At 40.5% G+C, this 17397-nt stretch overlaps 1 protein-coding gene across 1 annotated transcript; it reads right to left on the bottom strand.

Moving 5' to 3' along the window:
• Positions 1 to 2617: 2617 nt before the first annotated feature.
• C1H1orf52 (chromosome 1 C1orf52 homolog) lies at positions 2618 to 12077 on the bottom strand. The gene is made up of 3 exons (XM_050771477.1): positions 11734 to 12077; positions 10902 to 11100; positions 2618 to 5357 (listed from the first exon to the last, which is right to left on the bottom strand). The coding sequence occupies exons 1-3, from the start codon at positions 12007 to 12009 to the stop codon at positions 5284 to 5286; spliced, it is 549 nt and encodes a 182-aa protein (XP_050627434.1). The 5' UTR covers positions 12010 to 12077; the 3' UTR covers positions 2618 to 5283.
• Positions 12078 to 17397: the final 5320 nt, after the last annotated feature.

Raw genomic sequence — 17397 nt, forward strand, 5'->3', positions numbered from 1 at the left:
CTCTCTTCTCTGAAGCTAACACACTGTACATCCATGGGTAAACTGTGTCAGCTCACTGGGCCTATTTTCCATTTCACAATTTGAAAATGATGAAACCTACCTAATTGGATTTTTGGAAACTAAAATATTATGTGACTAAACTTTGTGAATTCAAAAGCACTACACAGCATTAAATTTTAAGATTAGAAAGTTGCAAGTTTACAACTGAGTCCAGAATCTTACTGTTTTAATGGTGAAAATGCATTGCCAATTTTCTCAGTAATTTTTTTTGGCCAAAGCAGTTGACTCAGTAATATTTTTCTGATTCCAGTTGGAATGTTTCCCATAAAACTCTATGAAGCTATTTGCACTTCAAATTTTAAAACATGGCCCCCATATGCTTAGTTCTTTTCTCAAATTACCCTGTACAAAAAGCCATTCATGCCTGATATAGTTTATTTCTTTTTTTTAGAGACTGGATCTTGCTCTGTCACCCATGCCAGGGTACAGTGGTGCATCATAGCTCACTGCACCCTTTAACTCCTGGGCTCAAGCGATCCTCCTGCTTCAGCCTTTCCCAGTAGCTAGTGCACCACCATGCCTGGCTAATTTTTTAAATTTTTTTGTAGAGATGAGTTCTGTATTAGTCCATTTTCATGCTGCTGATAAAGACATACCCAAAACTGGGCAATTAACAAAAGAAAGAGGTTGAATTGGCCATATAGTTCCATGTGGCTGGGGAAACCTCACAATCATAGCATAAGGCAAGAAGGAGCAAGTCACATCTTATGTGGATGGCAGCAGACAAAAAGAGCTTGTGCAGGGCAACCCCCATTTTTAAAACCATCAGGTCTCGTGAGACTCATTCACTATAATGAGAACAGCACAGGAAAGATCTGCCCTCATAATTCAGTCACCTCCCAATGGGTTCCTCCCATGACACATGGGAATTGTGGGAGTTACAATTCAAGATGAAATTTGGGTGGGGACACAGCCAAACCATATCATTCCACCCCTGGCCCCTCCCAAATCTCATGTCCTCACGTTTCAAAACCAGTCATGTCTTCCCAACAGTCTCCCAAAGTCTTAACTCACTTCAGCATTAACCCAAAAGTCCAGTCCCATGTCTTATCTGAGACAAGGCAAGTCCCTTCCATCTATGAGCCTGGAGAATCAAAAGCAAGTTATTTACTTCCTAGATACAATGGGGGTACGGGTATTGGGTAAATACAGCCATTCCAAATGGGAGATTTGACCAAAACAAAGGGGCTACAGGCCCCATGCAGGTCTGTAATCCAGCAAGGCAGTCAAATCTTAAAGCTCCAAAATGATCTCCTTTGACTCCATGTCTCTCATTTGGGTCACGCTAATGCAAGAGGTGGGTTCCCATGGTCTTGGGCAGCTCTGCCCCTGTGGCCTTGCAGGGTACAGCCTCCCTCCCCGCTGCCTTAATAGGCTGGTGTTGTCAGTGACTTTTCCAGGCGCATGATGCAAGCTGCCAGTAGATCTACCATTCTGGGGTCTGGAGGATGGTGGCCTTTTTCTTAACAGCTCCACTAGGTGGTGCCACAGCAGGGACTCTATGTGGGGGTTTCAACTCCACATTTCCCTTCTGCACTGCTCTATCAGAGGTTCTCCATGAGGGCCCCATCCCTGCAACAAACTTCTGCCTGGGAATCCAGTTGTTTCTATACATCTTTTGAAATCTAGGCAAGGTTCCCAAAGCCCAATTCTTGACTTCTGTGTACCTGCAGGCTCAACACCATGTGGAAGCTGCCAAGGCTTGGGGCTTGCACACTCTGAAGCCATGGCCTGGGTGCTACGTTGGCCCCTTTCAGCCATGGCTGGAGTGGCTGGGACACAGGGCACCAAGTCCCTGGGCTGCACACAGCACAGGAATCCTGGGTCCAGCCCACAAAACCACTTTTTCCTCCTAGACCTCTGGGCCTGTAATGGGAGGGGCTGCTGTGAAGACCTCTAACCTGTCCTGGAGACATTTTCCCCATTGTCTTGGGGATTAACATTTGACTTTTCATTACTTAAGCAAATTTCTGCAGCCAGGTTAAATTTCTTCTCAGAAAATGGGATTTTCTTTTCTATCACATTGTCAGGCTGCAAATTTTCTGAACTTTCATGCTCTGCTTCCCTTATAAAACTGAATGCCTTTAACTGCATGCAAATTACTTCTTCAATGCTTTGCTGCTTAAAAATTTCCTCCACCAAATACCCTAAATTATCTCTCTCAAGTTCAAAGTTCCACAAATCTCTAGGGCAGGGGCAAAATGCCACTAGTCTCTTTGCTAAAACATAACAAGAGTCACCTTTGCTCTAGTTCTCAACAAGTTCCTCATCTCCATCTGAGACCACCTCAGCCTGGATTTCATTGTCCATATCATTATCAGCATTTTTGTCAAACCCATTCAACAATTCTCTAGGGAGTTCCAAACTGTCCCACATTTTCCTGTCTTCTTCTGAGCCCTCCAAACGTTCCAACCTCTGCCTGTTACTCAATTCTAAAGTCACTTCCACATTTTTGGGTATCTTTTCAGCAGCACCCCACTCTACTGGTAACAATTAACTGTATTAGTCCATTTTCATGCTGCTGATAAAGACATACCAGAGACTGGGCACTTTGCAAAAGAAACAGGTTTAATTGGACTTACGGTTCCATGTGGCTGGGGAAGTCTCACAATCATGGCAGAAGGCAAGGAGGTGCAAGACACATCTTACGTGAAGGGCAGCAGGCAAAGAGAGCTTGCGCAGGGTCACTCCCGGCACTGATGGTTTTTAAAACCATCAGATCTCATAAGACTCATTCACTATCATGAGAACAGCACAGGAAAGACCCACTCCCATAATTCAGTCACCACCCATGACACATGGGAATTGGGGGAATTAAAATTCAAGATGAGATTTGGGTGGGGACACAGCCAAACCAGATCAGGATCACAACATGTTGCCCAGGCTTAACTTCCTTAAACAGGAGGAAACAATCAGAAATAGCAACTGACTCGATTCTCTAAAATGAAAGATACTTGGATGGATGATTTTTCTTATGTATATGGATTTTTAAGACTTTTCCCCACTAGGTTTCCACTAGCTCAACCAAACTTTACCTCAGTACCCACAGGGACGCTTGTGCAAACACGCTCCCAGGACATCTCTAAAGGGGAAAATAATCTATTCTCTAATGTGATGATGAACGTAGAGTGATATGAAAGTCCATTTTCCAACCAGGAGATACAAATGGCTGCATCAGACTTGCTCCAAAATATTTAGCCTCTTCCCTCCTAAGTCCTGTCTTCCCCCTCATAAAACATACTCTGCACGTCTTCCAGGAAAGAGAGAAGTTTGCTTTCATGCTAACTTAAGAACCTTGCAATGTTTTCAGTTAACTTCTGAGATATTTCTCCACCAACACATGCATCCAAATTTTAGATTTCTCCAGAGCCTGGGAATTACAACTTCACAAATATAACTTGGTTTGGTGTCATGTCATACTAGGGTCTTGCTTTATCACTTGATGCCACTCCCTAGTGTATGATACCACAAATTTCCAAATTCATTACGAAGACTACAATCTTAAAAAAACATACTCTTGCTTTAGCAATTACTTCAATTTTGCGATTCATGTATTTGCAAACCTGGAGGATGGGCAGCTATAGAATTGGTTTTTCTAAACTCAACATGTACTGGAAGCCATCATACTGTTACGGACCTTCTTCATTCCACAAAGCACCATGACTGCTGCAATCACTCTTAATGACTTTTATAAATTTTAATCTACTTGATACACATGCCTAAGTAAACAAATCTTGCACAATTGTTCAAATTTTGTCTTGCACAATGGGGAAAAACAGTTTAAAAAAATACTCAGATTATGTATTTTTCTTTTTCTAAATTTTCATTTTTTGTAGAGATGGGGTCTTGTCATGTTGTCCAGGCTGGTCTCAAACTCTTGGCCTCAAGCTATCCTCCCACCTTGCCCTCCCAAAGTGCTGGGATTACAAGCATAAGCCACCGTGCTTGGCTGTCTTGTTCTTATACACTGAATGTGCAGTGTTCTGTAATTCTTATCTCTTAAGGGCTTGAGATACATGGAAAGATTGATGCAGTGTGTAACCTTTTTATTGTTCAAAATGCTACAGATAACTGCATTTTGGAACTCAAAAGATTACACCTTCCCAACTACTCCTTGTTCATTTTATTATTACTATACGCAAAGCATTAAAATAGAAGAAGCTGGGTAGAGAAAACATGCAGAAGTAGGGTTACCAAATAAAAGATGTTCAGTGAAATTTGAATTTCAGATAAACCCATTTTTTGTATATGTCCTGAATACTAAACACACTAAAACATTATTTATCTGAAATTCAAATTTAACTGAATGTCCTGTAAACTTACAATTTAATAAAGAAATTAATGAATAACCATAAAGCACAGATGACAAGTACAGTCATACAATCAGGAGAGGAAAAGACCTCCACTAACAGATCTCCAGGTACAACAGAAAGGTACCTGGAAGAGATGATAACTGATGTCATTCTTGAAAGATGACTACATTTTGACTGATGGACAGGTGGTTTAATGTGAGGATTTTGGAGGTCAAGTGTCCCAAGTTAAATTCCAAATGAATCACTCACTAGCTGTGTAACATTAGACAAGCTACTCAAGCACTCTTTATTAAAAAATGAGAATACTAATAATACCTTGCTAGGTTTAAGGATCAGAGAAAACATATGCACAAAGCACCTGGAACACGGGAGGCACTCTTTAAATGGTAATACTTATTACAACTTAAAATGTCACATAACAAATAGGGTACTTGTCACAGACAAACATTCAAATGTTAATGTTATGCAGTAATAGTAATATTGAATAAGTAATTTTATTTCCATGATCTATTTACACTGTACAAAGACTGTTGAAAAGCACCCTACAAGTTCACAGTACATTACAATATATTTACTTTAAAAAGATATTCCTTTATAAAAGGTTTATAGAACATTGGCATGTCAACATGTGACAAAACTCTCAAAAGCATGTCACCAATTCTGTGAGAGCAAGAATGCATCCAAGTGTTATCAATTTCACAATCACAAGTCACCATTTGAGTTTTAAATACATACATGTTTTAAATTAAAAAAGAATTCTACAGTGGAAAGTTCTTGAGGCAATACTTATTAGTTCATTAACGTATGCACTTTCATGGAGATGTGGCATAATAACCCACAATATCAACTTAATCTGTCCAAAGAAACATTTCAACAAGTTTAGCAGTCCAGAAATTCTGGTCATTTGTTTCTACTTTTTCTTCTTTGCTGGTTCTCCTGGCTCTACTTTGCGCTTTTTAGAAGTATGCTCATCTTTTTCATCATCTTTAAATAGAAAAGGAAGAGTTTCGATCAGTAATTTTAAAAAACCCAACATGTTAAGCATTAAAATTTCACTGGCTTTATACCAAAATTATTACCCTCATCAACTAATGTTTCTCTCAGAGTTTCCCAATAAAAAACAAGAATTAACTTTTAGAGCTCTGATTTTTAAATGCAAATGAAAGTGAGCAATTTTTTTTTTCAATTGCAGCCATACAAAATTCACAAAGTGACTCTTTAGCACTATATTAAGGTAGCTTAAAATAAGTGACTTGACTTCCCCCAAATCAGACTTTTGAAAAAGGCTCCCAAATACTCAGCAAGCTTGTCCAACCTGCCTTATTTGTTGTTGTTGTTGTTGTTGTGCTGTTTTGTTTTAGGCTTTTAGCAGCCTGCAGCCATGGTTTTTAGTTTCTGTCTCTAGTGATAAGCAGAAAAGGAGGATGATGAAGGGGCTTTATTGGCCAAACCAAAAACAGAAACTAAGAACTCATGACTGTATTCTCTCCCTTGGATACCACTACATAATAGTATTTACATTGTGTATATTCAAATACAATCAATGCTTTGTAATAATGGAACATATTGTTTTCTTTTTACAAAAAATAGGTATCAATCTAACCATGACATTATTTAAGTGGCTATCAGCTGTCCTTCTCCTTTCAATCTGCTTTCTCTCCTCCAAAAACAACTTTTTTCCCCATCACCTTCTCCACCCACCCCAAATCCTTATTTTGAGGTTAAAAAGCACTCACAAACAGGTTTCTCCAAATCTCTATTTGGAATTTTATCACGTACTAAGTTCTAATTTCCGCCCCCCTCCCCCTCCCATTCCTAGGACAGCCAGAACATTCTAACAGCAACAGAAAAATATGTATCTTCCTACTTCATATTATGGAGAATTTGGAGAGGGGAGGGAGGTTAGAGAAGAGCCTTACATTAAAACAATGTCCTTTACACCTTTCCAAAATCTTATTAGTATTTTAAAACGAATATTTAAAACTAGTATTTAAAAAATTAAAATAGAATAAAAAATTTTTTTTAATCCAATGTTTTAAAATATCCAACTACATGGTTAAAAAAAAATACAGGGTAGCACAGACTAGTTGCTAATTCCATCTCCCTAAACAAATGTGTGGTATTAAGAACTCCAAATAGACAGAGTAACATGGAAAAGATGTCATGATTTATAAAATACAAATTTATTTTGAGCACATTACTAATTAATTGCTTTTGACTTTATTTTCTTGATCAACAGATACTCAAAAAGTTCAACAGGTCCTCAAGTGGAGATTTATAAAATATTTTGATATTGAAAGGGGCCTTCTTTTAAAAAATGTGGGGAACTACTGACATCAAATCACACATTCCTTGAAGGAAATATAAAGTCTTAAGCCTTTAATTCCCTTCTGCTAACTGTACCATAATCAGAATATCTCATTTATTGACACAGATAACAATCAGTACCATTCATCTTCACTCTTCTTCAAGCACAGCATGGTGATGTTATTCATATGCTTCACAGAGCACTATGGATTTACATAGGCAGTGTAATAAAATAATAAAATACAATTCAGATCAACAATGCACCCCAGGAATTTACAAATCAAAGTTTTAATCAGTAGTTTATCATGTTCACACAAAAGCACTGGCTCTACAAACCAAATAACATAGTATACCACTAAAACAAGCCAAACCTTTTACTTTTTTTTTTTGAGACGCAGTCTCGCTCTGTTGCCCAGGCTGGAGGGCAGTGGCGCAATCTCGGCTCACTGCAAGCTCCGCCTCCCAGCTTCACGCCATTCTCCTGCCTCAGCCTCTCAAGTAGCTGGGACTACAGGTACCTGCCATCACGCCCAGTTAATTTTTTGTATTTGTAGTAGAGACGGGGTTTCACCGTGTTAGCCAGGATGGTCTCAATCTCCTGACCTCGTGATCCACCCGCCCTGGCCTCCCAAAGTGCTGGATTACAGGCGTGAGCCACCGCACCCAGCACCTTTTGCTTTTTAACTGGAGTGAATTATCACTAAGCTCGTCCTTTGAGATTTTCAGTAGTGATAATATAGAAATGGAAAGTATTAAGTTTACAATATTCACTATGCATTAACATACATTTAGAAGATACTGAGATATTTTTGCTTTTAATTTGCCACTTATTACAAATAAATTAACTGAATAACAAAACCACAAACTACTGAAGTTGAAAAATAACTGGCTATCAGTGATTTGAGCAGAAGTGCTATGCCATCTAGTGTCATGACAAGGCATTGCTTTATAAACTAGAGTAGGGGGAAAAAATCTGAGCAATGTTCATTTATCAACTTTACTGAGCTTTTTTACTCCGTCTCATATAGTATAGATATACTGGTGAGGAAACAGTTTTTTTTATTATGGAACTCAAATCACTCAAGTAAGTTTAACTCATCAATAAACAAACTTTCTAAATTCTAAAAACGTAAACTAAAAATCACTGTATTAATTATGCTTTTACAATTAATTATACATATCAACAAAGCTACAACTAATAACTAAGCTTTGCTTACTTACGTTTTACAACCACTAAAACCAGAAGTGCTGATAAGCAGCAAGACTCAGTGATGAGTTCTGAACCTTTCCCAGCTCTTCCTCTAACGTAACTGGAAGACAGATGTTAACCAGCAATAAAAGGCCAAAGGGCAGAATGGGGAAGCAAAATAAAAAAGTAACTTGATAATCTAAAATTTGGATTAGAGTGTAGAGTTTCTGATACATATTTTATGAATGAAAAAAAAACAGGCTAAAAAATTATGACATAAATTGATTTTACAGTGGGTTTATGATATAGGAATCTGAAAGGCAAAAATCACTTCTAAAAGTGGGTCTTTTTGTCATTTGATGTTGCCTGTATTTGTTTTCTGACAAAGGACCATCACATCATCATGTGATCAAAAAGACAGAAATTATCTATGTAAATAGCAGTGTTACTTATCATATATTTAGAACTCCTTCTAACTTAAAAGCTAAGCTGGAAGAAAGATAATTCTTGCTTGCTTGCCCTGGTGTATAATCCTGGTTTTTTCCACATAATGACAAAAATGTGAGAGCACCAGCCTATGGAAATCTAGTTTTGAGTATCAACCCTAGTATCTTTACTGCCATTCTCCCTACAGAAGAATATCTGTATCTCAAACACTGTTGAGAAATAGCTATTCATCAGGAGACCAAATACCAGTTTAATAAGGCATAATTTATATTTAAAGGTCTGGATTTGAATGCCTACTACTCTGCCTCTTTTTTAGCTGTGTGAATGAATTTGGGAAAATTCTCTAATTTGAGATTGTTCTATCATCTGTAAAATAGTAATAATGAGTCATGTAGCACTTCTGTATCAGGTTGCTGGGAGTAATAAGAAAACTGTGAGAAAGTGTGTATTTTAGAACTTGGCATTTTCTAGTTTTGTGACCTTGGACAAGTGATGTAAGCTATCATTTCCACATATCTCTTATTTCACAAGGTGTTGTAATAATTACAGATTACTTAAGCAAATATATTTTTACTAATTATGAAAAAGATTGGCTGGGCACAGTGGCTCACATCTGTAATCCCAGCACTTTGATAGGCCAAGGCGGGCAGATCATGAGGTCAGGAGATGGAGACCACCCTGGCTAACATGGTGAAACCCCGTCTCCACTAAAAATACAAAAAAATTAGCCGGGCGTGGTGGTGGGCGCCTGTAGTCCTAGCAACTTGGGAGGCTGAGGCGGGAGAACGGTGTGAACCCAGAAGGCGGAGCTTGCAGTGAGCCAAGATGGAGTGCCACTGCACTCCAGCCTGGGCGACCAAGCGAGACTCCTCTCAAAAAAAAAAAAAAAAAAAGAAAAGAAAAAGATTGTACAATGTGAGGTATTATAAATGTTCACATCATTTTAGGTCTGCAAAAAGATGCCACTTACTGAAGAGGCTCCTTCATTGTTGACTTCTAATACATATTGAAAGTCAGCAAAAGTAATGGAAAAGTTAGGTAGAATCAAAATTAAAGAAAGAACTCCCGCTAGTCAGTTCTCCTTTCTCTTAAAACATCACTCCCTGCATGACTGTAAAAAGGGGCTAAGTAGCCCCTGTATTGTTAGAAGATCAGAAATCTGTTTAACAAAAATGGCATACTCTTTCTTAAAAATAATGGTCCAAAACATTAGTTCGATTCAACAATTATCTACTGAATACTTACAATGTACTTGATACAAACATAAACACTTCAAATCCTGCTGTTTGAGGAACTCATCATAAAGCAGACAGACTTTTAAAAAACCACATACAAGTGATGAGGGCAATCAACAGCATTAGCATAAACAAGGTACAGAGGAGCAAATAATTATTAAAGGTGATACCTGAGATTTCTTCTTTTGAGTTGGATTTTGAAAGATGAATGAGTTTACTAGCCAGAGATAAGAAAGAACACTCCAGAATAAGGTGCAATATATACTGAAAGGCAGGGAACCATAAAATTCAGTTCTGGATTTCAAGATCTTCAAGTGCTAGAAAGGGGCCATTAAAAATGACTGTGGACAGGGAGAAAGGGCCTATCAATAGAAGGCCTTGACTCTATCCCATTGAAGGGTTTTAAGCAGGCAAGTTATATAATCAGATATGACTTTTAGAAACTCAACACTAGCTGCAGTGTGAAGGATGGAACAGATTGGATAAGAGTGTGTAGGCAAAGATTACTGTGACAGTCCAAGTAAGAGATAAAATTATGCTGTTACGAACTAAAGTAAAACAACTAAGTCATTATCTTCCTATTACTATGTAGTAATGCTCAGTTAAATTCATTTTGTCATAATAATTTTAGCTCTGAAGCACAACTGCTTTAATAGAAAATGAAGCTTTCGGCCGGGCGCGGTGGCTCACGCCTGTAATCCCAACACTTTAGGAGGCCGAGGCAGATGGATCACATGAAGTCAGGAATTCAAGACCAGCCTGACCAACATGGTAAAACCCCATCTCTAACCCCCCCACCCAAAAAAAAAAAAAAAAAAAGCCAGGAATGGTGGCAGGCGCCTGTAATCCTAGCTGCTTGGAGGCTGAGGCAGAAGAATCACTTGAACTTGGGAGGTGGAGAGTGCAGTGAGCCGAGATCGCGACACTGCACTCCAGCCTGGGCAACAAGAGCGAAACGCTGACGCAAAAAAAAAAAAAAAAAAAAAAAAAAAAAAAGAAAATTAAGCCTTCGGCACTTTGCAGCCAGTCACAAGAATCCATGAATTGATTTGTGTTCTAATAATAAGGCCTCATAAAACACAGACTACTGGATGAGATACCAGATATTTCACTTTAAAGCCTGAACATTATGATCTTTCATTAATAACACAGCAACTATTAGCTATCAGAGACTTCATGTTAAAGCCAAATATATATGATCTTTCTCAAAAGCAGAGCAAGAAGTATCCAAAGACCATCAAATTAGTTTGCTAATTTGCTAGATTTAATTTTCATTCATTAAATATCTCATTTTTTAAAGCCCATCACGGGGATCAAAATAGATTACCACGGGATTCTGACTTTCCTTACCTGATTCCAACGTCTCCTCCCCTTCCGGTAGAAGCCTAGCTTTCTTAGCATTCTGTGGGGCATCATCACCATTGTCCTCATATATGTTAGACCATTTTATTGCCATGTCAAGCTCTGGAGGAGGAGGCTTCTTCTCAGTGGTGTAGGTCTCAGGAGGTGGTACATAATTTGACTTCCATATTTTGAATTCCTTTGGAGGCTGTTAAGCAAGCACATTAAGAAGCACTGTGACGAACCGAGGTTCCTATGATGGACGTGGGCACATGCAACTCCCTGCCGTTCGCTTATCGTTCAGGCTTTTTTTTTTCTTTAAGGTTGAAAGACACATTTTTCCATCAAAATCACAATACTGTTAAGTGAAAAGCCAAAGGGTTCCCTATATGAATAAAGCTAATAACTTTTAGTTACCAAAGAAGAATCCAGTCTCAGAGATACTACGCCAAGGCTGACCCCTTCAGGAGGCTGCAGCAGACACTGTCTTGGAGGCAGCACCGCAGGCACTTCGGCGTCAAAGGGAAGGGGTCTCAGGGAGAAGCTGCAGCGGGGGGGGCGGGGGAGTCACCACCGTTAGTCCTCGCCGCGCGGGGTCGGGGCACCGAGCGCGGAGGTTTGGGTCTCCTCACAAGGGGGCGGGGCTGCGGGTCCGGTCTGACACCCACCAGGCTGGGGGAGGGGGCCAGGTTTCCCAGGGCTTGAGGTGGAAGGGGGTGGTGCGGCATCCCGCGGGGGTGACTGCGTGTGGGGGAACGGACAGCAGGTCCCCAGCAGAGGGCTCAGGAGGAAGGGGGCGCAGGCCGGGGCCGAGACCGGGAAACGGGGTCGGGGACCTCACCTCCTCAGGCGCCTTGACGACGTGCCTCTCCCAGTCTATCTGCTTGTTGAGCGGATTGTAGAGAAAGGCCGGGCGAGTCACGCTCCTAAACAGCTCGTCGGGTCCCGGGAGCCGCTTCTCCGCCTTGTTCCTACAGCCGCCCGCCGACTTCGCCAGATCCGGGGTTCTGCGACTCGTCTCCTCCGGCTCGATGTTATCCTCCTCGTCCGAGGAGTCTGAGCTGCTGCTCCCGTATGCCGCGAAATAGCTCAGAGGGTCCTTCTCCTCCGCTGCCATGACGGCTGCCAGCGACGACCCAGCACTCCGCCGGAAGCCGGAAACCGGAAGTCAAGCCAGGGCCCGCCCAGCGCGTGGCCCCGCCCCAAGTCTTACAAATAAGCCTGCTCTCTGCGCCCCCTGGCGGCTGCGCCTCGCTCCTGTTTCCTAGCGAAGGGGCTGAGGCTGGAGGCGGGCCCGGCACGTTGCCAAGCAGGGGCGGGGGCTGCTTTTGCGCATTTCTGAAGAGCTCTGAGAAGAGACGAAGTATGCTCATGAGCCAGGGATCCCAGCCAAACTTCCCGCATTCGATAGCATTTACTAAAGGCATAGAAAAGCTAAGAATTTTGTCTTTTCGCTGTCACTCCACTTTAGCCCTTGCCCAGAGAGGGTAGGATTTTTTCCTGATCCACTGCATCTCGTCTTCCAAATAAAAATTACTCTCAGTGTGATTCCTTAGGTTGTCATGGAAGACCTCTAGGGGTGGTGGACTTCCCCAAGCCAAGAACTAAATCCTTTCCTGCTTGACCTCATTCAAGTGAGCTCTGAACAGCTTTGATAAAACTCTTGGATCATAGCCCACCACTTGGGTCATCCAAACTCTCTGGCTTCTCATTGTCAGCCTCTTCTCCGCCTGCTTTGCTCCATATGGCCCTTAAATGTTGGTGTTTCCCAACATATTGTACTATCTTTCGGTGATGCTTCTAACATTTTAAAGGGCGTTACAAAGTTGCAACTCAGCCCATCCCTTTCCACCGCATTAACTATGCTATGATTCCCAAATCTGAGTGTTCAACCCCAATCTTTCCACCCAAATTCTAGACCCGACCACCATGTGGATCTTAAATTTTCCATATGGTATCTTTCTGGGGCCTCAAACAACCACTTACTGGAACCGTAACCTGTCTTTTCATATAATTTTTCTCTGCATTTTTGTTCCTTCTTTTGGTAAATCGTGTAACCATATGACTAGTATTCAGGGAAACTAGAACTCTTTGACTCCTTCTGGTGAACTAAATAGGAATGATACCCAAATGAAGTTATCAGTGTAAAAATTTAGATTTCACTTAAGGATGCCTGCCCGTTTAGATACTCACACGTACACATAACTTGCCATTCCTCCCTGGAAGTAGGCTCCAGGGCAGAGTTATATAACTATCTTGTTCACTCCCTCTTTCCTGTGGTACAATGTCTATGAGCTCCTTGAGGGGAGAAGCTGGACCGTGCTTTGCTCATTTTTAGATTCCTAGTACGCAGCGCAGTGCTTGTCACAGAGCAGGTGGTTAATAAATATTTTTTGATTATAATAATTTATGATGGTGTGGGTCTAGATAAGTGTTTCTCAAGTTTTCTCATCCAGGTTCCTATGTTGGCAGAGGAAAATGATGGTCTCAAAGTGCAAAGTTTGGGAGTCCCCAAAACCATCCTCACTCCTGACACCAATTTCAGGTTTTGCAAACTTCAGACTACCCTCAGGTTTGGTAATTTACTAGAAGGACTCACAGAACTCACTGCAAGCCATTATACTCATGGTTACAGTTTATTACAGCAGGGGGGGAACCAAACAGCCAAGGGAAGAGGCATATAGTGCAGAGTTCCACATTCAAAGCTTCCAGTTGTCCTCTCCTAGTGGAATTGTGAACAGTATGCACTTCTCCTGGCAGAGACACGTGATGGTATGCATGGAATACTGCCATCCAGAGAAACTCACCGGAGCTTTGTTGTCCAGAGTTTTTATTGGGGCTTGGCCATATAGACACAGTTAATTGCCCAAGAGTGACCTGGGTCTCCAGTTCCTCCAGAAACTGAGCTGATACTTGTGGCCCAAAGTCCCATGGGCATATGTATTTTTTTTTAATACAAGATCTTGAAAATGTATGGAAATTTTGCATGGTTGTGTTTAATAAAGCTTTCTTTTAATAGACAAAAATATTTAGAATTACTTATTACTGAGTAAAACTGACACTCTGAGTGACTTTTAAAACGGACTCACCGTTGAATGCCTCGGAGACTGAGGTACTCAGTTTGAGCAACATGAGTCCTTGTTATCAAACCATCGGTGGTCTCTGTGAGACTTGGTCCAAAGACCACTTCTTACTTGACCTTTCAACAAGATACTTGCCTTCTTGAAATGCTTTTCTCTTGCCTTTCACTAGATCATACACTTTAGTTCTCTTCCTATTTCACAGGGCCCTTTTCAGTTTTCTCTGTTGTCTTCTCTGTATCACCTCTAGATGCAGAAGCATCTCAGGCTCACTTCTGAGCCTTCCTCTTTTTTGTCTACCCTCCATTTCAAGGCAAACTCACCAAGTTCCAAGGTTTTAAATACTAGTTTATGCTAATAACTCCCACATTTACATAACTGGTCCAAAAGTCTTCCTGAACACCAAACTCCTATATGCAGTTTCCTACTTCAATGTCTCATAAGCTCCTTAAACTTAGCATTTTTGTAGCAGATTATCTACAAAGATAGCTGCCAACAATTCCTCTTGTCTCATGTTTCCTAATGATTTGAGTCAGGTTATGAATCTTTGGCAAGAATATTATGAAAGTGGTATTATGGTCTTCTCACTGCCTTCTACCAGAAGGCACATGATTTCAGTTTGTCCTGGCACTGATGACTTTACCTTTGATTTGTTTAAGGTTGTATCTCCCAGGCTTCTCCACTGTAGTTACTTTTTTCCTCCTTTGTATTTTTGTAGTGAGGTATTTAGAGACTTTGTCAACATCACATTCTCCTCCAAATTATTTGTCTATTTATTCATTTTGCTTGAGACAGAGTGTCACTCCATCACTCAGCTGGAGTGCAGTATCACAATCTCAGCTCACTGCAACCTCCACCTCCCAGGTTCAAATGATTCTTGTGCCTCAGCCTCTTGAGTAGCTGAGATTAAGGCACCTGCCACCACGCCTGGCTAATTTTTGTATTTTTAGTAGAGACAGGGTTTCCCCATGTTGGCCAAGCTGGTCTCGAACTCCTGGGCTCAAGTGATCTGCCCACCTCAGCCTCCCAAAGCGTTGGGATTACATGCATGAGCCACTATGCCCAGTCTGTTCATTTATTTATATTAGCATTAACTAATGGTTTCTTATCAAATGAGTTATAATCCATTATTATTTATTTTGATGTTGAAATTCTCTCTGATTTGGCCAGTGGGAGCCCCTTCAAGCAGGCTTCTGCATTCTTTGGACATGTCCTCCCCAAGATTCTTTGATCACTTGGTCTGCTTTCTGAAACAAGATGTTTCAGGCTCATCTTATACTTTGCACTGAAATTAGCCATTTCCAAGGAACTTTGATTCCTTTTAATGGAGAATGGTATTTAGAAGCCAAGGTCTGGGTGCTAGGTGAGCTCATTGCTAATAAGATGTTAATGTTTCCAGGTTCTCTCAACTAATTCATTCCTACCTCAGGGCTTCTGACCTCAATGTTACTTCTGCCTGGAACTCTTCCCTTTAGAACTTCCCATGGCTGGCTCCTTTTTATGAGTTAGGTCTCTGCTCAAAGCCTCACCTGCTCTGAGAAGCCTTCTACAATATTATTATCAAGTATCTTCCAAGTTACTTTTTAACTCATGCCTTATTTTGTCTCCATGGTAACTAGAATTATCTTCATTTTCTTTATTTTTGGACTCTCCCACATGTGTTGTGTAAGAACACAGGCTTAAGAGTCAAACAGCCCTGGATTTTAATCCTAAAGAGCTGTGTGATTTTAAATCATTGACTTTATCTTGAGTATCTCATCTGTAAAAAAAAAAAAAAAAAAAAAAAAAAAAAAAAAAGACAATAAAACCTTCCTTGCAGGTTGTTATTAGGATTAAAAAACAAGAAACAAGATCACACATGTGGAAACACTAAACTCATTATTTGGCATCTAGTAAGGCTGTGGATTCCAAACTTTGTTGCCTGCTGAAAATCACCCGGAAATCTGATGCCTGGCTTCCACAACCAAACATTGTGATTTATTGGGTATGGCTGGAGATTGGGATCTTTAAGTGCTCCTCAGTTGATTCTAAAATGGACAACAAAATTTGGGAGCCATTGCAATAAAGAACTATTTCTGGTAATTAAATAGTATGGTAAATTCAGTATGAAGATTTTAGCCGCAGCACTCAAGTTTTTTGCATATTATCTGTCCTTAAATTCAGTTCTCCTTTCAGAAAGCCCTCATAAGATTACATTTAAAAACTGTAGATGAGTTTGCTTCTTGGTTTGCTTTTTCTCCAAAGTCAACAGTGGATATATTTATCCAGTGATACAATATAATACTAGAGTGTGAAACTTCCACCTCCTTTTTACATTGCTTAGGTAAAAAGATGGTAGCTGTTAAGACTTGACTTCTACCTCATACCATACACAAAAATTACTTTGAAATGGATTATAGCGCTAAATGAGGAACTAAAACAACTTCCAAAAGAAAGCGTAGAATATTATCAGGATGTTGAGATGGCAAAAATTTCTTAAACAAGAAACAAAAATCACTAGCCATGAGAAAAAAATGTGATAAATTGGATTTAAAATAAAAAACTATCTATGAAAACAAATAAACAAAAAACTGCCATTATCTTGGCCTGCCCGTATTTTACCAGTGTTTGACATTGCACACAATGAGTGATATGCTGACTAAAGACAAATCACCTCTTCAAAAGTGAACTCTCCCTCCCCTGAAAGTAGTGAATTATCTCAATTGATTGTTCAGTCACAGGCAGTCACAGTCCTTGCTCTACTCTTTCTCCCCCTCTCACCAGTGAACTTGGCAAGTTTTTAAAAGTAAACAAACAAAGTGAACTCATCATGAAAAGACCTGGAAGAATTCTGATGCACATTGATAAGACAAAGAAGCCAGTCTGAAAAAAGCTACATACTTTGATTCCAACTGTATAACATTCTGGGAAAGATGAAACTACAGAGACAATAAAAAGATCAGTGGTTGCCAGGGTTGGGAGTGAGACGAGAGGGAGGAAGGTATGAATATGCAGAGCACATGAGCTTTTGAAGGCAGTGAAATTATTCTGCATAATGGCAGATACATGATATTACACATTTGTCAAAACCCACAGGACTGTATAACACAAAGAGTGAACCCTAATATGAACAATGGACTTTGGGTTAACAATAGTATCAAGATTCACTCATCAGGCTGGGCGTGGTGGCACACACCTGTAATCCTAGCAGTTTGGGAGGCTGAGGCGGGTGGATCACCTGAGGTCAGGAGTTCAAGACCAGCCTGGCCAACATGGTGAAACCCTGTCTCCACTAAAAATACAAAAATTACCCAGGCGTGGGAGCACACGCCTATAATCCCAGCTACTTTGGAGGCTAAGGCAGGAGAATCCCTTGAACCTGGGAAGTGGAGGTTGCAGTGAGCTGACATTGCACCACTGCACTCCAGCCTGGGTGACAGCCAGAC

This window comes from Macaca thibetana, chromosome 1 (genome assembly GCF_024542745.1).
Source record: "Macaca thibetana thibetana isolate TM-01 chromosome 1, ASM2454274v1, whole genome shotgun sequence".
Lineage (NCBI taxonomy): Eukaryota > Metazoa > Chordata > Mammalia > Primates > Cercopithecidae > Macaca > Macaca thibetana.